General features: G+C 38.5%; 1 protein-coding gene across 18 annotated transcripts in view; it reads left to right on the top strand.

Annotated features, from left to right (window-relative positions):
• Klp10A (kinesin-like protein 10A) overlaps window positions 1–26,159 on the top strand; it is a 128,301-nt gene that overhangs the window by 20,617 nt on the left and 81,525 nt on the right. For 2 of the 18 annotated variants that reach the window (XM_067081909.1, XM_067081913.1), the window contains exon 1: window positions 5,988–6,122. The exons of the other annotated variants lie outside the window; for them this stretch is intronic. In XM_067081909.1, coding sequence (XP_066938010.1) covers window positions 6,089–6,122 — 34 coding nt within the window. In that variant the 5' untranslated portion in view covers window positions 5,988–6,088. Of the gene's footprint in view, window positions 1–5,987; window positions 6,123–26,159 lie in introns of those variants that run through there. 18 annotated transcript variants of the gene reach the window in all.

Here is a 26,159-nt window from a genome sequence, read left to right on the forward strand (position 1 = left end):
TATATATATATATATATATATATATATATATGGTCTGGTTAAACAACCACTGAGCTGATTAACAGCTCTCCTAGGGCTGGCCCGACGGATTAGACTTATATATATATATAATTTCATACATGTATGTGTATGTAAAAATGTCATTCGCATAGGATATGTATATAAATTTCCTACATGCACGCGCGCTAAGCCAGTGGGCGTCTATGAGCATGTGAGGTCACAGTGACTGTATTTTCAGCAATTTCCCCTCCTAAGACAGCCTGTCGTTTGCCCCTTTTACTGCCGAGTCAAGGGTAGAGCTGGTCGAGAAGAAATAGAGAATTGTTTTCTGGTTATCTTCGAGACAGTTTAAAACTCCCTTAAGCCTCCTCAACGGTTTTATATTGCCTGCAGCCCTCCAGGGACTAAATAACATTTGCTTATTTTTCCTACCTTCCCCCACCGCTATATTCCAAGGCCTTTTTATTTTACGTTGTCCACTCCGTTCCCTAATAAGTCCAGATGGAAACTGAGAACTTTCCAGGAGATGGCTGCCTCAGAAAATCATTATATTGCGTTCGATGAACTTTTAAAAAAGACAGTCTTGCACGAAAGCATTTTAAAAAAGACAGTCTTACACGAGAGCATTTTTTAAAAAGACAGTCTTACACGAAATTATTTTTTAAAAAGGCAGTCTTGCACGAAATTATTTTTAAAGAGTCTTACACGAAAGTATTTTTAAAAACAGTCTTACACGAAAGTATTTTTAAAAAGACTGTCTTACACGAAAGTATTTAAAAAATGTCTTAACACGAAAGTATTTTAAAAGTCTTACACGAAACTGTTGTTGCTTTTATAGAACTGGCACGAAGTACAAGTTAATCAGTAGTATAATAATATGGCTTCTTTATCACTAAAAGACTCTGAAATTCGATGGAAAAAAAACTTTGATAGATGTGCGTTAATGACACGTATAACAGTAACAACTTGTTTTTTGTCGTGAATTCGATTCAATTAAGGTGTAATGCGTCTGATATTAAGACGTGTGAAGGCACCTCCCGTGATGCGGCGGAAGGACCGTGGATACCGTTAAAACCAGTAGGAATCTCCAGTGAACTTGTCCGCTCTTCCCACCCACCCGCCTCCCACCCCCTCTCTCATCCCAGCCACCCACTTCCACTCTTCCCACAGCTGTAGCTGTAGTGCATTGGCAACTGCCAGAAAAGTCCAGTTCTAAACTTGTATACTTGATGCAACGCACGGAATGATCCTAATTGAGATTCTGTAGCTACCTTAGAGTTTTGTAACTGGAGAATGTATTGATAAAGGACTGGTGGTTGTGTGTGTTTATATATGGCGTATGTTTAAGGGTACAGTAATTGAATGGTTGTCACCGGCTTATGCTCTGGTTGACGCTCGTGGTAGGTGACCTACGAATGCATTTCCTGTTTCGCGTCCGTGGTGGCTTGTTAGATTGGTAGTAATAAATGGATGTTTCACTGGTGTATGTCACGCAGACGTCTTAGCATTTATACTGTTTCATTGTATAAGTTACATTTTTAATTTCTGCATCTTATACAAAACTAACGACACTTTCTTTCTCCTGAATGCTACACGTACAAATTTACTGAATCGCAACTTTGACGACACACTCTCTCCCCTGAAACTTTCTCGGTAAGGCCCTCTTGACCTTTTTGGTCAGGACTGAAGGTATCTATCTCCCAGCCACCAAACTCCCCAATTGCCTTACCTGGTATTTAGTTGGCCTTCGCGGCAGCAACCCCCCTTTATTATGGTCGTGTGATGCAGATGGTGAGGCGTGTGGGCGGAAGGGACATTGATCCTGACTCTTCCTCACTCAACCTTTACGTGCATTTCTTCCTATTTAAGACTTCTTTTATTTGCTTCTTTTTTATTTTTGTACAGGCATATGTTTTTTCTTCGTCCCATTATTCAGCCAAAGAACATGGGGGAAAAGGATTTAAGGATTTTTGTTTTTGTCAGCATTTTGTCTCGTCCATTAAGACATCGGTGGCGAGTTCATGCCTCCACCTGCAACCTTTCCCTGTCGACCTAATTTGCATTTGCATTGCTCGCTTAGGTGTGTGTGTATGTGTGTACCTATTTGTCTCCCACTAGGAAGTGTAGCGAACTTTGCTTTGGGATTTCATGAACCGTACGCAGTAACATACACTGTTGTCGCAGTTTTCATTTTCTCCCTGTTGTCTCAAATTGAATATTCACCAGAGAGAGAGAGAGAGAGAGAGGACCACCTGATAGACCTGTAGTCGCTCTGATTGAATAAAGAGAGAGAGACCTGATAAACCTGTTGTCGCGCTGATTGAATATTCACAAAATGAGAGAGAGAGAGAGAGGAGGACCACCTAATAGACCTGTAGTCGCTCAGATTGAATATTCACAAAGAGAAGAGAGAGAGAGTGATATACCTGTTGTCGCTCTGATTGAATATTCACAAAATGAGAGAGAGAGGACCACTTGATAGACCTGTAGTCGCTCAGATTGATTATTCACACACACAGAGAGAGAGAGAGAGAAGACCACCTGATAGACCCATAGTCGCCCAGATTGAATATTTACAAAGTGTTCATTACTTAAATAATAGTTCCGCGAAATATTTATGCCTTCGATTTTCATTTATACTAGAAAGTAAGTCAGGCAGGGTTCGTACTCACACTCGTAAACGAACATCAACCAAGCCGCGGGACGCAACTGTTGCTTCGGTTCGCTGGTTGCGAAGGTAAACAAAAGCTCGTTTTTCGTGATTGGTCAACCTTTTCCATATGCCGTCGAAGATGAAGTAGGTTTTGGAATGGTGTACTATTTACTAAAAGGTTTTGGAATGGTAGACTGTTTAGGAAAAGGTTTTGGAATGGTAGACTGTTTAGTAAAAGGTTTTGGAATGGTAGACTGTTTAGTAAAAGGTTTGGAAAGGTAGACTCTTTAGTTAAAGGTTTTGGAATGGCAGACTGTTTAGGAAAAGGTTTTGGAATGGTAGACTGTTTAGGAAAAGGTTTTGGAATGGTAGACTGTTTAGTAAAAGGTTTTGGAATGGTAGACTGTTTAGGAAAAGGTTTTGGAATGGTAGACTGTTTAGTAAAAGGTTTGGAAAGGTAGACTCTAGTTAAAGGTTTTGGAATGGCAGACTGTTTAGGAAAAGGTTTTGGAATGGTAGACTGTTTAGTAAAAGGTTTTGGAATGGTAGACTGTTTAGTAAAAGGTTTTGGAATGGTAGACTGTTTAGTAGAAGGTTTTGGAATGGTAAGCTATTTACTAAAAGGTTTTGGAATGGTAGACTGTTCAGTAAAAGGTTTTGGAATGGTAGACTGTTCAGTAAAAGGTTTTGGAATGGTAGGCTATTTAGTAAAAGGTTTTGGAATGGTAGACTGCTTAGTAAAAGGTTTTGGAGTGGTAGACTATTTACTAAAAGGTTTTGGAATGGTAAGCTATTTAGTAAAAGGTTTTGTAATGGTAGACTATTTAGTAAAAGGTTTCGACTGGTAAACTGTTTAGTAATAGGTTTTGGAATGGTAGACTAGTAAAAGGTTTTGGAATGGTAGGCTATTTAGTGAAAGGTTTTGTAATGGTAGACTATTCAGTAAAAGGTTTTGGAATGGTATACTATTCAGTAACAGATTAGCAATTGTAATGCACGCACATTTTTCACGTTCACTTTATTTCACTTGCCACATTGTTATGATCCTCAGTGACCATGGACCTTTGACAGATCATCAATCTTGGACAAGAAAAGACTTTAGTTGTAAAAAACTTTTTTTTCTTTTACCAAGATGGAATGATTCATGGCGGCATTGGTCTATGGCTCTGTCCAGGCTGCCTGGAGTTCATTGTAACGGGAATACGCAGCGTGATTCCCCGTCATTACACTTGTCATTCGCGTGTACTTGGGGGTTTGTGGGTGGTATTCAGTGAAATGGTTTTTAATGGGACCTTTGAAATAAAAGTGAAGGTGTCCTTTGTCAACTCGCGTCTAATGATCTCTGTAGGAGTTTCTGCAGGCAACGCTTTTATTTTTCTAATTTATATATATTAAAATATTTTGTTAAAACAATTCCACCTCAAAGGGAGCCCATAAAAACACCACAAGGGTAGAAATTATAGCGTTATATTTCGAAGACAACTCCCTGTCAATTTCTACCCTTTTGGGGTTTTTATGGGCTCTCTTTATTAGATTATATACCATACATAATTTCTCTGTGGTAGGCTTTGGCGCCGGAAATTAGGTTGCTCTGTCTACTTACTTGACCCTAGCAGACCATATCTACTGCATATACATGGACTAGGCTAGTGGCAGTAAGCTTGGAGTGTTTCACTGATTTAAACCACCTCCCCACAATTTAACAGTTCGTTAATTGTCTTACCCAAAGTAACGGGAGGAAATGCTTCCTGAATGGTCGGTGAGCCCCCTCTTTCAAGGCCGGTGGCAACCGCAGACATGAGGTCAGTTTAGTTATTGAGAGTTTGCACTACAGTGGTGGTAAGTGGCATAAACTGGATATTGCGTGCGGCAAGAAGTACCAGTGGTTTGGGAAGTGTATGGTTTCCAAATAAAAAGTACTCATAAGTAACTTGGGAAACAGAAAATACATCGGGAAATAGTTTGAAAGAGCTAGAAAAGTGGTTGGAATATCATCTGATCATTACAGAATTTGGTTGAATGCAGGTGGATGAATTTATTTTGATTTAGAAAGACAACATTGATAGGTGAAGAATATTATGGGGGTTAGGTAAGAAAAAGGATAGATGGATTCAGTGAGCTTTTGGAAGCAAAGAGAAAAAAACTATAAAAAGTTTACAATAGAATCGATAGAACGGCAATGTTGAGAGAAAATAAGAATGGAAGAGAAGTTGCTTAGAACAATTAAAAAGTATATGATGGAAACGGAGTATGTTAGATTGTATTGATGTAAGGCAAGGGTGTGTAATGTATAATTTGACTGAAGTGGTGTGATAAGTTAAAGTAGATGTAAGTGTAAAAGTGTGGAATAAAGGAAAAAATAATTCATGGGTGAATTATGGAATATATTTGAAATTAGAAGGTAATAAATTACCGGTTGGGGATATTGGAGAGAAACTGTTTAACCAGCAACAGCCTGAAAGTTTTGCGAAAGGAAAAATGTCGAATAAATGTGAGCAAAAGTAATATTATGAGGGTAAATGTGAATCAGAAAGATAATCAGTGAATTTATGAACAGTTTGGGAGTGAATGTTTTGATCAGAGGTTTTATCGATGACTCAGTAGTTCAAGCGTGAATGTGGTAATGACAGGTACTTTCTCAGGAACCGTCCTTAGTGATGGGATACTGGTTTTATATATATATATATATATATATATATATATATATATATATATATATATATATATATATATATATAGATATATAGCAGGAATATTAAGTCTTGAACGAAACTGCTTTTATATTTTCAGCGATGACTTTACTGTTAGACTTTTGTAAGGAGGGTAATAGCAGGAATAGTTTTTTTTTTTTTTTTTTTTGTAAGGAACGCTGGGTCAACATTTTATTTCGTACCTGTGATATTTTACTATGATAATTTCCGGTACAGCGTACGAAAGTTGCATGATTGTCTTTTTTAATTATCTCTGATAATTAAGATTACCTTCATAGAAGTAAGCTGCTAATTTTTTTCTTTTTACTTGTGTTTATTAGTCAGAATTCATCTATGAGTTTTTACTTCTATCGTTACCTCTGGATAGAAATGTATACCGTAGTATGTGACATTCGACGTGTTTTGCCTATCACGACAGGTTTACGAATCCAGGATGTGCGTTGTTATTTTGGGTCATTCTTTATCTGATGCGGGTGTAAGTGGTATATTCTTACTCGAGGTTTCCTTGCATGTTTTTTGTTTATTCATCGTAGAATACAGACTGTATCACAATAGCATATACTGTATAATAATGAATTTTTTCATTTAATACCTAAAAAAATTTTTTTTTCTTTGCAGGTGAGTCACAGATGAGGATAAATGGAGTCTACCAGGTAGTGTTTTTAATCCATAAGTGTAGGAGAGAAGCTTCTCTGGCGTCTACTGAGCTCTTTAGTCGTTAAGCATGATTCTTCTTAACCACACCCGTCGTTGTTATGGTAATGGCCTAAGTTGTCAGATGTTTTCGTGCTGGGAATTAAGTTTGATCTATCACCTGAGAGCAGACTTGTTCGAATCCCTTTGCCCGGAGCAGCATTTGAAGGAGGAGAACCATTACCCTTCCTTGATTGATAATTTTTGGTAGGGGATAATTAATGGTACTTTTTGGTAAAGCTGATGGTTTGTGTCGGGTTCGTTATTTAAAGTTATTCTTGCCTCCAGTGCGTCGTGTGTTACATGTAAAATGTCCATTAACTTGCAGATGCTTCCTTTTCAGTTCTGCGTCTTGTTACGTTCTGTTTGCTAACATTGTCTTTGTTGTTAAGTCCTTTTTGGTCATTTAGGGGTTCTGAATATAAAATGGAAGCTGTCTCTCCAGTGACTTAATTTGAAAGATTCATGAGGTTCGTTAATATTTATATTTTAATGTTAAATCTTTGATTTGACAGAAGAATAATTTTATCTGTTAGCAATCACAGGTAGATACAGGTCTTTCGGAAGTTTGTTATTGAGACTAGAAAAATGACTGAAGACAAGTTCATATGGCATTATCATATTTCATAGTCCGTATGAAAATTCATACATTTTCCCTTCAACTCCAGGGTTAAGTTTTCTGTGGGTTCCTTATTACGGCAACAAGGAATGTAGGTTGTGATCAGTGGAATAAAATTTATTTTTAAGTATCATAGGTTCTAAACCAAAAGGTATTTGTGAAAGTAAATATTGAACTGAGTTGCTGTCCAGTCATGTATCTTTATCGTGATTGAAGATTTTCATCGTGACCAGTAATTTTTTTTTATTTGGTACCAAGTCTGACAGTGTTTCCCCTTATAGTTTACTAAGTTTGTTTTTGTTCAGTGTTCAGCATTTTTCCACGAATTTTTGTTAGGGATGTGGTTGAAGAATGGAAGTGAAAGCTATGACCAAGACATTTACTTTTGTTCCTGTTAAGGTATGTTTGAAACGTGTTAGCTGTGGTGTATTCTCACTTTGAACATAACTGGCTGATTAGTATCGTGATATAAATAAAAAAAAAGCGCACGTCCGAGAGTCTAGTCTTTTATTTTCTCTCTCTCCCTCGAGAAGGGAAATGGCCCTTGTTCAAGTTCCGCCTAGGGCAATAGAATTGATTGGGCTGCTGGTGGTGGCTGTCCTCACTCCGGATGAGATAACCTTGTGACGCCTTCCTGGTGCCGAGGTTTCTAGGCGAGATGAGTTCACGGTGGGTGCAGCACGGATGTGGTGTTCGTGGTGTCACGATGCTAATTGTTCTCTCTTAAGAGTCGATTCGGTTGGCTTTCTTGATGGGCGACTGGCGTTTGTCGAACGTTGTTGATATAGGTCTGGGTTCTTGATATGTTATGTCTAGGTTCTTGATATGCTGTTGGTATGTCTAGGTTTGATATGTTATTGGTATGTCTAGGTTTTTGATATGTCTAGGTTTGATAATATGTTATTGGTATGTCTAGGTTCTTGATATGCTGTTGGTAGTCTAAGTTCTTGATATGCTGTTGGTAGGTCTAGGTTTGATATGTTGCCTGTATGCCAAGGTTTTTGATATGTCTAGGTTCTTGATATGTTTTGGTAGGTCTAGGTTTTTTATATGTTATGTCTAAGTTCTTGATATGTTTTGGGAGGTCTAGGTTCTTGATTTGCTGTTGGTAGGCTATGTCTAGGTTCTTGATATGTTGTTGGTATGCCTAGGTTCTTGGTATGTTGTTGGTATGTCTAGGTTCTTGATATGTTGTTGGTATGCCTAGGTTCTTGGTATGTTGTTGGTATGTCTAGGTTCTTGATATGTTGTTGGTATGTCTAGGTTCTTGATATGTTGTTGGTATGTCTAGGTTCTTGTTGGTATATTTTTAGTACATGTTATATTTGGCGTGCTTTTGAAACTAGATTTAGCTTCAGTGTGTATATTGACGTACCGGTATGTATCTTCAGATTTTTTTTATCGTATCTTGATGCTCATGCGTAACTAACAATTAAGCTTGAAAGTCTGTAATAAAAAAATATTCAGATGAAGCTTACATAGGCTTTAAACAACGTTAATGCCTGCAAGGTCATCGTTGTTTGTTAGTATTCAGTAAGGGGGCGCTGTTCCTTTTTCTCACTGATAGTATGTAGCTTACGTCAGGTTACAGAATGCGCAGACTTGCTGTATACCTGTTATGGATCATTAACAAATTCCAACTCTCTCTCTCTCTCTCTCTCTCTCTCTCTCTCTCTCTCTCTCTCTCTCTCTCTCTCTCTGACACACACACGTAGCATACGTCAGGATAGACTTACTGTGTACCTGTCATGGACCACTAACAAAGTCCAACCTCTCTCTCTCTCTCTCTCTCTCTCTCTCTCTCTCTCTCTCTCTCTCTCTCTCTCTCTCTCTCTCTCTCTCTCAACACGCGCTGATGTATTAATCCTAGATAAAATATTTTTAACATTTCCAGTCTTAAGTTCATTTATTGACGGTTTGTCGATTGGTCGTCGTAGAACAAAAAAAAATACCCAGTTCCTCCTCGCGGAAGGCGGTTTAATGAATTTCATTCATGAATGGAATTAATGATTAGAGGCATCCTTAGTGTCAGAGGTCCATGAACGGCACCTTTAATGAAACATCGCGAACTTCAAGTTGTGTAAAGATGTGAGGTTGCTGGCATTTGTCCTCTGCCTCCTGCGGCTTTTGTTACGCTTAGATCAGTGATGTAGGTTCGTCAGTTTGTATCGTCCTCTTTTATGTTTGTTTATTGTTTATTTCTTATAATGTAGCTTATTTTAAATGATATAAGATGCCTTAGATTGTTAGCCGTGGATGTTTTTGTGTAAGATTATAGAAAGGTTTGTGTAAATTATTTGATAATTGCACGGTAAAATTTATGGTATAATTTAATACACCATAAAATACATCTGGAGTTAATTGGGAAATCAACCATGATCTTTTCTCGTTCCTGGAAGACTTAAGAATAAATTTTTGGGGCATTAAAACCTAATAGGTGATGTTTCAGTGTTTGTATGGTATGTATACTTACGAGAGCTCTTGTAAATGGTTTATGTATGCTATGTATACTTACGAGAGCTCTTGTAAATGGGCATCTGTAACTGTCAACGAGACTGGGGGTTAGTGGATACTTGCAATAGCTCAATTTAAAACTTTCCCTTAAGGAATCCACCATGAAGTGAAAATATTTCAAGAGTCGGTGGGAGGTTGAGAGACCTGGCCTCCAAAAGTAGAAAAAAGTAATGTATGCCAAATAAAAAGGAAGCGATAAATGCCGTGAATGGCGTAAAGATGTAGGCAGTCTGAAAGGAGAAGTGGAGAGATCCTTCTCGCTGCGTCTTGAAAAACAACTTTAAAAATGTGTACGAGTATGTGGCTAAGGTTAATGAATACCATCTTCACGAATCTTTGACCTGGTTGAATTTTTAACCATTTGTTTATGACCCTTGCTCTTACCAAAGGAAGCATTTAATGTGTTTTTTTTTTTTTATATATGTTTACTCCCCTCGGCTCTAAGCTCTCTTTTGAGGGAAGGAAAGGCGAGGGTCTTCAATTAGGCACTTTAGTGCCATGAATGCCTGAATCGAGACTTAACCCTTTACCTTCTACTTGCACCCCGTAGGGGGTTAGTGCCGGCAGTGCACCTCATGCGGTGCACTGTAGGCTTTACTTAAGGTTCTTTGCAGCGTGCTTTCGGCCCCTAGCTGCAACCCCTTTCGTTCCTTTTACTCTTTCTTCCATCTTACTTTCCACCCTCGGCTGACATTTGAGTCACAGTGCAACTGCGAGGTTTTCCTCCTGTTACATCTTTCAGACCTTTTACTGTCAATTTCCGTTTCAGCTGAATGACCTCATTGGTCCCAGTGCTTGACCTTTGGCGTAAATTCTATACTGTATTCTATTCTTCTACTTGCATATTTCGCTTCTTATGCTTCCCCGAACGGTAATTGATACCGGGGACTTTTAAATACTCACGTATATTTTGCCAAATTGAATATTAAATATTATGGAACAATTTTGGAATTGAAATATCCACGTATATTGTGCCGTACCTGAGTTAATAAGTATGGAACATTGTGGAATTTTAGCAGTTGCGAACGTCTAAAGTTTTTATTCACAGAATTAACCTATACTGTACATGAAGTAAGACTCAGGCTTGTCTTGGAATCGACCGTTTGGAATTATAGCTTTGTCCGTCAGTTTCTGCATAACCTCATTTATGAGTGACATTCCCGACTTTAAAAAAAATCCCACGCGCTTAATATCTCGCGACCTTCACTTTTAGACTCGGAATTTTCGAGGGAAAGCAAACAACGTTGGCGGTTTGAACTCTGGCCCACATCTACTCTTTAATGAGCGTTCTTCTGCAGGTCAACGAGGGAGATGGCAAGGCTGAGTTTCGTCTTTTTTTCCGATATCTGGGGATTTCCATGAGAATGTCAACAGTCCTCGGAGAGGGGGCGATTGATTGAGAGGATGCAAAGAGAAGCGTGTTTGTCTTTTTTGGATGTTTATACCAAAATTGTGGGGATAGCTGGGTAGCTGATTTTCGAAGTAGAAGGATATTTTGTAATATACTGGAGAGAGATTTTTTTTTCTTCTTAATTTGAAGCTTGCTCTTAAGACTATTAGGAAAACTCCCTCTATTTATTTTATGGAAAAGCACTAAGAAGTGTAGCTGTGCAAATTTTCCAAGTCGTGTTGTCAGTGTGTGGGTTATTTTATTTATTTATTTTTGTTTCGGCTGCTAGTCTCTGTGGTACGGTTGTGTTAATAAACATAATTGAGAAATGTTCTTACGTTACTCATTACTTGGCCGCAATGTCATCGTGTTATTTTCAATTGCGAAAGCAGCCTTACCCCGTGTTATTTTCAATTGCGAAAGCAGCTTTACCCCGTGTTATTTTCAATTGCGAAAGCAACTTTACCCCGTGTTATTTTCAATTGCGAAAGCAACTTTACCCCGTGTATTTTCAATTGCGAAAGCAGCTTTACCCCGTGTTATTTTCAATTGCGAAAGCAACTTTACCCCGTGTTATTTTCAATTGCGAAAGCAACTTTACCCCGTGTTATTTTTAATTGCGAAAGCAACTTTACCCCGTGTTATTTTCAATTGCGAAAGCAACTTTACCTCCTAGGGGGCGGGGGATAGTGCCATCAGTTCACCTCATGCGGTGCACTGTAGGCAAAACTTCAGGTTCTTTGTAGCGTCCCTTTGGGCCCTAGCTGTAACCCCTTTTGTTCCTTTTACCGTACCTCCTTTCATATTCTCTTTCTTCCACCTTACTTTTTACCCTTTCCTAACAATTGATTCATAGTGCAACTACGCGGTTTTCCTCCTGTTTACACCTTTGAAACCTTTTATTGTCAATTCCGTTTCAACGCTGAATGACCTCATAGGTCCCAGTTCTGGGTCTTTGGCCTAAATTCTATATTTAGTTCAGTTCAAAGCAATTATACACATAATGTGCATGTTTGACATGTAGAGCATTAGTATTTTTATTTTTGAATGGAAAAGACGTCTGGTTTGGGAAGCTGGTCAAATTTTGAATGAAACATTGCTGGAAATTTATTTTAGATGCATTGTAAAAAATGTTGGATGTGTTCTTATATATATACATGTATACAAATTAATCTGAATGGCGTATTGTACGGGAAGGATGAACTGTTGGTGAAACTTTGCACATATTGAGGCTGTGTTTTTACTGTGGTAGTTATTATCGTGGCTACGACATAGGTAAATGGTCGTCTCTTCGCCCGTGCACAACTTTTTCCCTGGGAATTTTCCGACTCTCTGAAGTATGTAGCATGGATGGCATGTGCATTAAAGAAAATTTTAAAATTCGTTTGACTGCTTTATTATAGTGAATAAGGTAACAGGGGGTTGAAGGATAGTTCCATCGTTTAGAATATTTTTCTGGAGAGAAAAAGAATACAGAATCGGAAGGTTAAGTATACCTTAGTTTAACCAGACCACTGAGCTGATCAACAGCTCTCCTAGAGAGGGCTGGCCCGAAGGATCAGATTTATTTTACGTGGGTAAGAACCAGTTGGTGACCTAGCAACGGGACCTACAGCTTATTGTGGAATCCGAACCATATTATAACGAGAAATGAATTTCTATGACCAGAAATAAATTTCTCTAATTCTTCATTGGCTGGTCGGAGAATCGAACGCGGGCCCAGCAGAATGCTAGCCGAGAACGATACCAACCCGCCCGATGAGGAACTTGCAGACATGCAACGTAACTGTAGATTCACAAGGTGAATTGAATTAATGGGGACTTTCTGGCTGTCTATGTGGGGCATAGTTGCTTAGAACACAAGTCCCATAATCAGTCTCTCTCTCTCTCTCTCTCTCTCTCTCTCTCTCTCTCTCTCTCTCTATTAGCTTTATGAACTTGAAAGTTGTTCTTTTGTTGAAATTCTTGTTCAGACTTTCGATTGAACTGTGTAACACTGAAACTTAGGTCGCGACGACAAGATACCCAGAAGAATTTACTGACGAGCTTGAAAGAGGTGCCTGGTGGATGTCAACTCCGTGGGCGTTTGGTTTTTTCCTCCTTCCAACGCTTTTGTAGCAGAAGAGGCCAGAATGGCCTTGGTATTGATCTTTCTTAGAATCTCTGCTTTTAAGAACTCAGGTTTTTTTCCATGCATTCCGCCTCCTCCTCCTCCTCCTCCTCCTCCTCCTCCTCCTCCTCCTCCTCCTCCTCCTCCTCAACATGCCATCTCTTCATAGCAGTATCTTATCTGTCATCTTGTGATGTGTATAATTCCATTAATTTTTCTTCAAGTTACGATTTTCATCCTGCCAATTGCAACTATATACAACCCAGTATATCCTCTGCGTTTCAAGTTTTTTTTTTTTTTTTTTTTTTTTTTTTTATTTATTTATTTATTATTCTTAGAGATTTAAAGTGTGTGTTATGCCCTATCTGCCGAGACCTCCACTGGGTATTTCTGACTGATCCCTTAAAATTTCCGATGATGTGTCAGGAAAAAGCCTCCCCCCCCCTTTACCTGTAATACGTAATTTTGCCATTACCGATAGTGTCTCAGATGTTATTACATACTGTAATAAATTTTCATACAGAATTATGACGTTCATAATATTCATCACCCTTGCTTAAATTAAATAAACAATACAACTATCTAAGAATAATGGTGATGTATTTTGGAATAAGGAAATGCAAAAAAAAAAAAAAAAAAAAAAAAAACATTCGTCTGAAGTGAATTTGAAAAATTATAGCATTTTATTAGAACATGAACAAGTGTTTTAACGTGATGTAATAGTTTAACGTTTCTTGGGTTGAAAAATGGAGGGATTGTTGTTAATAAAGCCATGCTTAAATGGCCATATTCTGTACACATTGGGATGAAAATATGTGGAGTTCCCCTGGAAAAGGAATGGAAACTAATTTTAACGGCAGAACTCAATTCTGAAAGTGCACTAGGTTTTAAAACATGGATAACAGCATTGAATGCATGCATCCTTTATTCCGTGGTAATATACTGTAAACAAGTATGTTATTGTCGGTTCATATTAAATTATGGTTTTTATTATGTAAACAGGGACTCGTTAATTCTTTGCTTTCTGCGGACTTCAGTAGACACTTAAATTTCACTGCAGTGTTATTGTTTTTGCTCGGTTAAACTCCCTTCAAATGGCTCTTACAGATTTGTTGATTATTTGTGGAAGTGGACTCTGGTTAAACCTGACCCCTTCATATTTTATAAGTGTATATTGTTCTTCGAGAAAGCGTTCATGTACAAAAGTAGCTAATGCAACTCGCTGGTGTTTCGTCGTTGTTAGTTTATTTAGTCAGACTTTGACATAATTTTCAGCTTTAAGGCTTGTTTATATGAGACTTCAGTTGATTCTTGACCAAAATTGGCAGCATTTGTACGATTGAAATATGAAAAATTACAGTTCACCTACCATTAATTGAAATGTAATATCTGAGGAAATTTTTCCCCTGTGTATTTAGATAAAGTAACGTTAAATTTCCTTCATTGTTGTTTGCAAAGCTTTTCGTCTTCCAGTTGTAGCGGAGCATTCCTTTGCCAAGCACTTGTGTTCATCATCGGGTTCATTTTGTTTCTTAGTCATTAATTTAATGCTGCTTGGAAAATAGTGCGTTGGCTTTAATTGGTGAATTTTGTTGTTTATGTTGTTACTACTTAGGGAACGACTAGACTGAAGTTACATCTAAGTTAGTATATGTTACGGAGATCCTTATGTTAAGTATATGAATACGAAGAGGAGATTGGAGATGGTCTGGCAGTGCAGTATATTGAAGTGTGATTTGATTGCTAGCCAATTTATTTGTGGCCAAGTCGGGTAAATGTATTATTTAATATACTGTATTATGGTATACAGCATAGTATATTATACTCTTGATACAGTTTGGCAGAATCTTAGTGGATAATAAACTTGTACAGAGGATTTCCTTTGTAGAATAGAATAGAATGTAGAATTTAGGCCAGTGGCCAAGCGCTGGGATCTGTGAGGTCATTCAGCGCTGAAACAAATTGACATGAGACAGGACCTCGCAGTTGCACTTTGAGGTCATTCAGCGCTGAAACAAAGTGACATATAAAGGTTTGATAGGTATAACAGGAGGAAAACCTCGCAGTTGCACTTTGAAATAATTGTTAGGAGAGGTTGGAAAGTAAGATGGAAGAAAGAGAATATGAGTTGGGGTATAGTAAAAGGAATGAAAGGGTTTGCAGCTAGTGGCCTAAGGGTTGTTGCAAAGAACCTTAAGTTATGCCTACAGTGCACAGAATGAGGTACACTGACGGCACTAGCCCCCTACGGGGGAGTTCCTTTGTAGTATAGCCATTATCGACCTCCAGGCTGTTATGATAAATGAAAATGAAAAAAATTATGTTTTCTTCTGAAGAACGATAGTTGCAGAAAAGTGAATTAGAATTCCAAGGTTCGTGACTAGCTATTTACCATTTTGGCTTCTGGGCTTGGATGTTAGTCGAGATTGCCTTAGAGCCCATTCGATCATAAACTATGCTAACTGAGAGTAAGACAGCGGAAGGAAAACCTTGAAGAAACCCTGATAAGCAGTGACATTTATACGCAGTGCGATTTGTATCAAACTAGGCCATGGATTATAGCCTAGTTCGAAGGACGACACGAAGGAATTATTCTGATAATTGTGGTTTGATTTTCATCGAAGAGTTTGGTGCATTTTGTGAAGGCAAGAGTAAAGGTAGTGTAATTTTGTGATAGTACTTATTATTTATAAAGGAAATCATAGTAAAGCTACTACTTTTCTCCCGGCGTTTGCGTCACAAATACAGACTATTTGCATGCCTATTTGTCACGACAGTAAAAATTAAAATGTCTGTAGTCTCGTATAAGATCATTTGATCGGTCCGTCGAAAGCCAGGTATTGTATCCCATATCGTTAAATATTAACGTGGTATTTTAGAATTAGCCATTTGCCTTTCAATATAATGTTAAATTAAGTTCTCGTGTAGGCGGTAAGTTTAGTTAGCCAACTTGTAAGGAGAGAGGTTGGTCTTCATATCCCTGGTAAACGTATTCATATACAAGTATGATTTTATTTCCCCGTGTACATGCGGTCTGAGTACTCAAGTTTGTACACATTAGTTAATTAAACGATTAAGGAGAATATGCACCTAATGCATAACGTTCGTTTTGTTCCAGCATTCGTTATAGTTTTTCAAATACTTCTGTTTCTCAGAATCAACCTTAAGGGACTGTGAGTCTTACTACTATGTAAATTTTCATTGTAGGTCATCTCTCCTCTGTTAAGTTGAGTATGAAACGACCTTCTTAGTTGATCTAGAAAATATGCACGGCTATTTTCGTGCATGTCAACTGTAGCCTACGCATTCGCTGTGCAGGCTCAAATCGTAAATCGAAGCTACAAACACAGCTATAAATATAACTACCCTTCAGCTGACGTTTACCCTCACCGTCCCTAGAGAGTAGAGAGAAGGGAAGACAGTTAAGATAAGACACTCGCCATACATGAAACACATTGCCGTAAGTGTGTCTTGAGTTTACTTCGATTTGTCGAGATAAGATCGTGGCTTTGCGTGCTCGTGGATGTACGAGGAGAAAGAGGGGCTGGTCAGCAAATGGCATTGTCGTAATGATAGTGTTCTTTTTTTTCCCAGAGTTGCTTTCGTGACAGCGGCTGACATTTACCTTCGTTCGACGACTGTGGAAGGCGAATGGATAAGACTTGACGGCTGATCAATATGTTGTGGGTGTACCCACTCCCTTCTCCGTCCAGGTTTTCGTTTCACGCTCTTCCTTCTTGTTGTCGTTTGTTCCTCTCTTTTAAATTTTTATTTAAACACGCGAGTTTGGTATGACCTTGTCCCACTTTCTGCAACGAAGAGACAATGACCTCCGGAACGGAGAACAATGACTAGGAGTGGGGAATGAATTCGCTAGTTGAAAAGAAAGACAGTCCTTTGTGTATGCTTGTATGCAACTAAAGGCTGTTTCTGTCGGGTTGAAGTTTGTAGTTAGTCATGTTTGGTTAATGTACTCATATCGTGGTTTTCTGTAAAGTCACTTACTGAGCTGCTCTTAAATTGCGTTTCTCCCCGTGGGGGACAGGGCCGTCGTCAGTGCACCTCGTGCGTTGCATTGTAGGCATTACGTAAGGATCTTTGCAGCGTCCGTTCGGCCCCCAGCTGGAACCCCTTTCGTTACTTTTACTGTACTTCCGTTCATATTCACTTCCACCTCACTTTCCACCCTCTCCTAGCAACTGATTCATAGTGCAGCTGCGAGGTTTTCCTCCTGTTACACCTTTCAAACCTTTTTATTGTCAGTTTTCCGTTTCAGCGGGAATGACCTGATAGGTCCCAGCGCTTGGCCTTATCCTAAATGCTATATTGCTCTCTAATCTATATTTCGTCTCTTGATGACGGTTGTAGAGATTGAAGGGATGTTAGTTTTTTAAGAAGTGTTACTTCGCATCCAGTGATATTAAGCAGTAATGGAGAATATTATAGATTTGTGGAGGAAAGGTGCGACACGATGATGGGAACCAAATTTTGCGAGGACATTGCACCCCGGACTGATCATTCAGCTGACCCATGAATGAAAACGTTGCAGAAGTTATGACATAAAAGGAGCAGTTACTCTCGGGAAAATTACAAACTAGCTGACAGTGAGAAGGGGGTCAACCCAGTGGACTGAATGAGGGCTCCTGAAATGGGTATGGACGACAATGAAGGCCTGCTCTCAGTATTTTACCCCATATTTGGCAAGGTGGATAGTGGCATAATGTGAGTCTACAAAATTCAGGTGATATACATATATAGTATGTGTATATATTATATATATATATATATATATATATATATATATATATATATATATATATATATATATATATATATATATATATTAATGTTTCTGATATGAAACACCTTTTTATTTTTTTCCTTTAATTTTATTACGGTGTCAGTAACCTAGATGATGTGACGCCAGTTTTAGTAACCGTAAATCAGCTATTTCGCATAATTATTCACAGATCATCGAATTCTGTTATAGAAGTTGTTCTATCACAGCAGTTCGCTTTTTGGTGTATTTTATTCAGTCTCAGAGCTATTCTATAGTGTGACAGTCTAGTCAGTGTGTTAAGCAAGACGATGTCACAAGTCTAAAAGTTTAATTTTACATCTTGTTAAAGCTTACTGCTAAAGCCTGCCCCCGTAGGCGGGTAGTGCCGTCCCTTCGGCCCCTAGCTGCAACCCCTTTCACGCCTTTTACAGTACCTCCTTTCATATTATCTTTCTTCCATCTTGCTGTCCGCCCTCTCCTAAGAATTATTTCGTAGTGCAGCTGCGAGGTTTTCCTCCTGTTACAACTTTCAGACCTACCTACTTTCAATTTCCATTCCAGCGCTGAATGACCTTATGGGTCCCAGTGCATGGCCTTTGGCCTAAACTCTATATTCCATTCCATTCCATTCCACTGCCAAAGCCTGCGTTAAGTAGGAAATATCCTTCAGATCTGTGTGTAATCGAAACTCAGTATTTTCGTTACATGGCCTTGTAAACTCAACTCAACTTCGCAAATTCGCAATTCTAGAGTTATGCCAAGAAATTGCTAGAAAACGTTCTTCTGTGACCTTGGTTCTTAGCACTACACTGTATTGTATAATCACGGGACAACAGCCAACTCCAGTGTCACAAACGCGGAATGACCTCACTGGCCCCAGTGCTGTGTCTTGAGACTAAACCTCGTATTCCATTCCACATACGTCGTCATGCCACGCCTGCTTATGCCATATAAATACACGTGTCACTTGCCAATTGTCCACATTCACCAATGATCGCGATTACAGAAGATTGTTAATTAGTCTTAATATGTGGTTTTGTCGTGTAATAAGCGTTTTTATGGCACTGAAACCTCATAATTAAACACTTAGATTACAGGGAAAGAAATTCTTGTTTGTTATAAACTTCATAATAAAACGTTGTTAGATTACAGGAAAAGAAATTCTTGTTGTATAATAGTTCCGCTATAATTGTTCATCGACCAGTAATGTTGTCTCTCTCTCTCTCTCTCTCTCTCTCTCTCTCTCTCTCTCTCTCTCTCTCTCTCTTTCAAGAGTTCAAAATTTTTCTTGGTTTGTTTTGATTAGCAAAGCATAACTAAACTGTCATAGGAAATCATAGGGGAAGATTGGAGGGGGCCGTAGGAATTATAAAGTGGTATTCTTCCATATTCCAATTTAACATAACCATGAAGCTATACAGGTTTTAAAGTTTTCTCACTGTGCAGGTAAGCAGCTGTCATAACATGAACAAATGTTCTCGCCACGTTAACCTTCCCCTATACCATGAGTTGTGTATGGTCTTCAGTAATATGTAGTCGAGGGGCAATTTCCACGTAAGGCTTCAGGCTTACTACATTTATTTTGGGTCACGCAGTTGTATCCCAGATCTTTTGATTTGTACGGCTGGTATCATAACCTTGAGCGTGTAGTGATGTTGTCCATTATTTAAGTGAGATGGCGATATTTGTATTTCCTTTATCTGGCGCATATTATTAAAATGTTTAATTATTGATTTAAATAATTTAAAATACTTTTAGTAGATGCTGAAGTGGGATAAAAGTCAATTGGCTGTTGGGAACCCACCAAAAGTAAATTGTTTATGGGATTTTAATTATCAAAATCCACCAGCAGGAAGTTATTCCATAAGTTCAAAAGAGGATTTACATTTTGGGGTCTGTTCACAAGCAGTATACAACAATTATACAGTAGTATTCAGACGGGATACTCCGTCGTTAGATTCAGGTTTTCTTACGTCGGTCTGGGCTCGTGCTCGTGGGCAGCCCTTAGGACGCCCAGTGGAATCTCGTGCTATGAGAATCCGCCTGACCTTCAAGAGGCCTTGGGCAGTGGTAGCCAAGGCCGACTTGGGGAATGTGAGGCATCGGGAGACTAAATGGTACCTAAGATTGTTTCGGTTGATACGATTCTTTAATGCTGAAGAATGGTCTCCGAGGTATCTTTTAAGCGTTTGGAGGATTGGGTGTTGGTTAGTGCGTAGATGTTAAAATTTATTGCGGAAGCTTGTTGAAAATGTAATGACAGTGGGTTTAAAGCATGACTTACAAACTATTTATATCTTGTGCAAGGCATCTCCTTGCGTAGAATCTCGTTCCTGGAATAGCGATCGATGGCATTGATCTTGAAGCATCAGTACGAAGGAATGTGCGAAATATTTTAGGAGATCTTAGTAACAAGTGCATGTAGGTTAACGTTAATGATATTCATCAAGGAAGAAATGTGCGCAGTATTTTAGGAATCTTAGCAAAAGTGTATGTAGGTTAACGTTAATGATATAAAAAATCAACGCATGATGTGAAAACATTGTGATTGCAAATTCCGCGTACAATGATAAGTTTAGAAAGTGCAAATCGACGGTAGAATTAATTTTTCGAGAAGCAGTAGCTGTCGGTTAAACTAAATTTAAAAAATGAAAGATATAATTTGCAAAGTCGCGAGTACCTCTCAAAGTAAAACCAAGCAAGTTAGGAATTTAAGCCATGTATTTGATTATCGTTTGTAGACTTCAGGCTTGTCGAATATGTTTAATATTCGGTTACCGTTGCGCTGGGGATTTCCCAACCCGTATATTAACCAGAAGCCTCTCCAAATTGGCTGTCTAGCCTTTAGCTCGTATAAATAAGGCTGCTAGATAACGAGGTAGGTTTAATAGATATATATTTTAGCTGGGAATGGTCTAGTATAAGCGGGTGCCAAACACTTTAACCGTAGGGATTTGTGTATTAATATTCAGATGAAAAATAAAAATCTGCCCAGTTTGAGAAGAGGTCTAAATATCGACTACAAGTTTATTCATGGCTTTTTGGGGGAAAAACCAACGAATAATTATACGTTTTTTAAAATGATCATTGCTAGAATTGAGAAAAAAGTAGTAAGAACCAATACACCGTACGTTCAGGCACTCCAAATAATGTGTAGCGAAAATTTTGTGGCATTCGGAGACATAAAAAAAGTATGACACAAGAACTTGCTGTTCGGGTAGACGATAACTGTTATGACAAATATAAGTTGCCTGCACGGTTGCCTGAGCTAGGATGATGCGTGTTTATTCTCTCTTAGGTTTAGATGCAAAAGGCTACGAATGCCATTTGTAGAGCACCGTTATGACGTCCATTGTAGTGACCTGAGATGATCTTGGAAGTTTGCCCAACCACCTGTTCTCAGATAAAAAAAAAAAAAAAAAAAAAATAATGGGGAGGGGGGTGTTATGGACCGGGTTTTGGGACCGGTAATTATCTGCGGTGTCTTCTGTCAACACATATTTTCAGTCTCACTTAAGTAATCTTCCTCTTACACAGAGTGCCACGCTAACGTTACTTAAGGCAGTCAAAAATCAGTTGCTGTGTTAATTGGAAGAATCGGTTCGCTTTCGGCTGCGTTGAATATCTGAACGTCAATTTTTTAGTTTTCTGTAGAAGAAAACTATTGAGACAGCTTTGTCTGTCCGTCCGCACTTTTCCTGTCCGCCCTCAGATCTTAAAAACTACTGAGGCTAGAGGGCTGAAAATTGGTATGCTGATCATCCACCCTCCACTCATCAAACGTACCAAATTGCAGCCTAAAGTTACCCATGATCGTGCGACTGGCAGTTTTTCATTTCCGTGGCTGAGCATTATACAGGATTATACGCTGTACAGAAAACTCGATTGCGCCGGAGAAACTTCGGCGCATTATTTTACTTGCTGTGTTTGTGCTTTCCAAGAATTTTTGATGTTACATTAGATCATTGCCCCAGTTCTCGCCACCTTTTCAGCGTTTGAAATTAAATCATCGTTGTGTATCCGTCTCCCAGCCGCTGAATAATCAAGAGGTATTACTCTGGTTGGTTCGAGAAGTTTTGTTTTTTATTGCCCCTCAAGTGTTCTCTTGGATGTGATTCGTTGTTTCCATTTGTCACGAGGAGCTGGTGCAAGAGGTGTGTTTTGATTTTTCCTAAGTGTCCTCTCCGTCTTATTCTCCCCTTCCCTTGAAGGCTTGGCAAATAGCTCGTGCTTGTTCGGGTGTTTCAATTTCCCCGTGTCAATTGAAGTGTCAGGGTGATTCTGGAACTAGTTTGCTGGTGGGAGGACATTATCGATGGGGCGTCTTTCAGCGTGGTTCTGGTTAGGATCTGACAGACCTCGTTGCAGTGGCGTCGTCTCCGTAGGGGGGAGTAGTGCCGTCAGTACACCTCATGCGGTGCACTGTAGGCATTACTTAAGGTTCTTCGCAGCGTGCCTTCGGCCCCTAGCTGCAACCCCTTTCGTTCCTTTTACTGTACCTCCGTTCGTATCCTCTTTCATCCATCTTACTTTCCACCCTCTCCTAACAATTGATTCATGGCGCAGCTGCGATGTTTTCCTTCTGTTACACCTTTCAAACCTTTGACTGTCAGTTTCCGTTTCAGCCCTGGATGACCTCATAGGTCCCAGTGCTTGGCCTTTGGCCTACATTCTATATTCAATTCAATTCAGTAACGTCGTAGTTAGTTAGGCAGATGTATTATTTCTACTTGAATTTTAATATTTTAGTATTGAATACTGTTGACGTACTGAAACCAATTATTCTTCGACCACCCAGAGATCTTCCTTTTTCCCCAGATACATTATACATTGAGAAATTTAATGAATGTAAGATAGCAGCTTAGTGAAATTGGTATCATAACCAGTAAGCTTTGATTTCGGTGTCTGTGTTTGTAATGTGCCATTGTTATATAATCAGATTTTGTAATAACTCATTATGATGTAAAATTTTGTCTGAAAGCATATTCACTCATAAATTTTCTAATCATTGTTTGGAGATATCTCGTCAGAAAAGCAGTGCATGACTAATTAACAAGACAATTAATGTATTCTCAAGTGCATTAGCCAGCTCGGCGGAAGTGGATATGACAACGTTTCAGCTGTTCCACAGGGGTTGGGTTCTTGCTTTATGTAAAGGAAGTGTTTTTGGAGGTATTCTTACAGTATTATACATTTTTTTTAATTAAAAAGACTTAGGTCTATCTGCCTTCCGACGGTCAAGAAAATCTCTCTCTCTCTCTCTCTCTCTCTCTCTCTCTCTCTCTCTCTCTCTCTCTCTCTCTCTCTCTCTCTCTCTGTAACAAATAACTGTATTTTTATAGTTGAAAAGACGTAGATGTATCTACCTTCCAGACGGTCAAGAATCTCTCTCTCTCTCTCTCTCTCTCTCTCTCTCTCTCTCTCTCTCTAATAACTATGTATTTTTGTAGTTGAAAAGTTGACCTTCCGAATATATGTATTTTTTGTAGTTGAAAAGACGTAGATCTATCTATCTTCCGACGGTCAAGAATCTCTCTCTCTCTCTCTCTCTCTCTCTCTCTCTCTCTCTCTCTCTCTCTCTCTCTCTAACTTCAATAAAACTTGGGCTAGTGTGCGACGTTGGAGACACCGAATAGAATCGTGGTTGGCAGATCAATAGCTTGGTGGGGTTTTCCCATCCAGTGCAGGCTAGCAGTAATTTTTGATAGTTACATAACTGAAGTTGGCACTAGGAAGTCTCGTTATGTTCATGTTTCTGTTAGAAAATTAATGTATTTCCTTTTCATTAAAAAATCAAAATTTGTACACGGTAGTTTTTAATATCTCAAAGTTGTTTAGTAATGAAGTTTTAAACCCTTTGCACTATTTACTTGACTCCCCATCGGTCACTTGCTCGTATAAATTACTTAAAATTTTTGAATGGTAAAGTAATAAGTATTAGTATCAGAAGAAATGGTGGTAGTGTATCTTTTGGGGAAAAGCATATACTTCATCTTCATCCTTTTGCTGTTAATACTAATAATCTGTGTATGACGATTTTTTCAGTCACTTGAAAGCAGTATCTTTTTCTTAGCAACGTTGTAACTGAATGAATTTTGTAATGATATTCATAAACCTTCTATTAGAAGAAATAGATGTACTCTATTATGTTGAAAAGTATCTGGTACTTAACCACTTTGATGTTATTACTAACAATCGGTGTATGATGGTTTTTCAGTCACTTTAAAATGTACGAATGTACGTTTTCTCAGCGGCGTCTGTAACTGAATCAGTTCTGTAATGATACTCATAACGTCTGGAGTGGGGTTTTTGGGGAGGGAGCTAAGGGTTGGACGTGCTTATCACAACAGCTTCCTTTCCACCAACAGCTGCCTGTCACCCTTCCGTCAAGATAGCAATGGGACGAGTTAGTGTTCGTTCCCCTAGTCAACTGTCTTGCCCAGGAGGAAGCTTCCTCGCGGCTCCTGATTTAGTTACAACTTTTTCCCTTTCGAGATGGGGTGGCGCGATGTACGATGTACGTTGAAGGGGGACTTTGAAATTGAATGAAAACTGATACAATCTCATCTCGATTTGATCAAGTTTCGTTTAACTAAAACGTAATTTTATATATATACATAATTTTCAAGGTCTGTCAAAACATTCGTCTAATAATTAAGTGGCTTTCATATTCTGCTTGCTTGTTTTTCTTGTCTCGTAATCATGGGAACAATTTCTAATTGTTTAGTACAGAATTTCATTTTATATATATATATATATATATATATATATATATATATATATATATATATATATATATATATATATATATATATATATATATATATATATACATATACATATACATATACATACCGTGTATACACACACACCAGTCAAAACATTCGTAAGATTAATTGGCTTTCATGTTATATTTGAATTTTTTCGTCTCACAATCCGTAACATTTAATTTCTCTTTGGCTAGGAGTTTTATCTTTATGCAAAATACCAGTTTCAGCCAAGGGGACGCGAGGAAGATAAGTGTTTCGTGTTAGTGTTTGTGCATGTGCTTGTGTGTGTGTGTGTGTAGGAGACCATGCCGTGAAAGCCTGGTAACTGTGTCTGGCGTCTGCTTTGCTTGGCTGCTTTCATGGGCCTCAGCTGAGAGCGGTTCTCTTCAGTTGCTTTTGCTTTTCTGGCTCTGCATATTAAACAGTTACGTTTGTTGAAGAGCTTCAGATGGAGATTAAAGATAGTCTTATGATTTATTAAGATTGTAATATACTCACGTGTACGCGCGTGCTTGCGCGCACTCAATTTGTGTATATATATAATTTAAATATGTACATGTTAGTGTGTATACATATGTATGTGTGTGTGTGAGAGAGAGAGAGAGAGAGAGAGGCAGACAGACGCTAAAAGGGCATTGTGGTTATTACAATTATACATGCAAACACATGTATATATATATATATACATATATACATAATCGCAAGTAGTTAGAAGTTTAATCTGTTGTTTAAACTCTCTAAGGCCCCCGGGTTTATGTTTCTCAACTGTAACATCATCGTTTTATGGAGTCATGTTGATCTTCCTCCTCCTCCTCTAATTGGATGTTCTTACTGTAGTGAATGGGCTCGAGCAAATGGAGTCTCGCGATTATTGATTTAGTTTTTGATGGCCTTGGGCTTTCCCGCTTGTCGTCTTCACTATCCATCCCTCCTGATGTGGCGATGATGAGCTCGTTTTGTAGCTGTTTCACTGCTGCAGTTTTTTTTTTTTTTTTTTTTTTTTTTTTTTTTTTCTCTCTCTCTCTCTACTGCTGATGATTTCTTTCTAACTGTTTCACTGCAGAGGATTTTTTTCTCTTCCTCGGTTGCTGCTGATGTTGATTTTTCGTTTCGTAACTGTTTCACTGCAGAGAGGATTTTTTTTTTTGGGGGTGTGCTGCTGATGTTGATTATTTCGTTTCGTAGCTGTTTCACTGCAGAGAATTTTTGTCACTGCAGAGGATTTTTTTTTTTTTTTTTTCGGAGCTACTGATGTTGATTATTTCGTTTCGTAACTATTTCATTGCAGAGGAGCTTTTTATATGTATACTGTATATATTTTTTGGGTCCAGCTGATGTTGATTATTTCGTTTCGTAACTGTTTCACTGCAGAGAATTTTTTTTCTCACTGCAGAGGAGTTTTTTCCATTGCTGCTGATGTTGATTATTTCGTTTCCGTAATTGTTTCACTGTAGATGATTTTTTTTTGTGCTACTGATGTTGATCATTTCGTTCTGGAACTTTCACTGCAGAGATTTTTTTGTGTTACTGATGTTGATTATTTCGTTTCGTAGCTGTTACACTGCAGCGGAGTTTTTTTTTGTGCTACTGATGGTGACTTCGTAATGTAACAGTTTCACTGCAGAGGAATTTTTTTCCTCGGTTCTGACGTTGATGATTTCGTTTTGTAGCAGTTTCACTGCAGAGATGATTTTTTTCCTATTGACGTTGTTTGCTTCATTGCGTGCAGAACATATGACAAGGTCAACTTAAATCGATCAGGGGCGGTTGTTATAAAGTACTCTACAATATTCAACATTTATGGATCGTATCGATTACCTCTTAACCCACTAACATTTGTCGTAAGTGGCTTCACATTGTTCTGTGTGTAGGTAGGTCTCTAGTTTTCTCTCTCCAGTGAAATGGGGTATAAATGAAAA

Source organism: Macrobrachium rosenbergii, chromosome 37 (assembly GCF_040412425.1).
Source record: "Macrobrachium rosenbergii isolate ZJJX-2024 chromosome 37, ASM4041242v1, whole genome shotgun sequence".
Lineage (NCBI taxonomy): Eukaryota > Metazoa > Arthropoda > Malacostraca > Decapoda > Palaemonidae > Macrobrachium > Macrobrachium rosenbergii.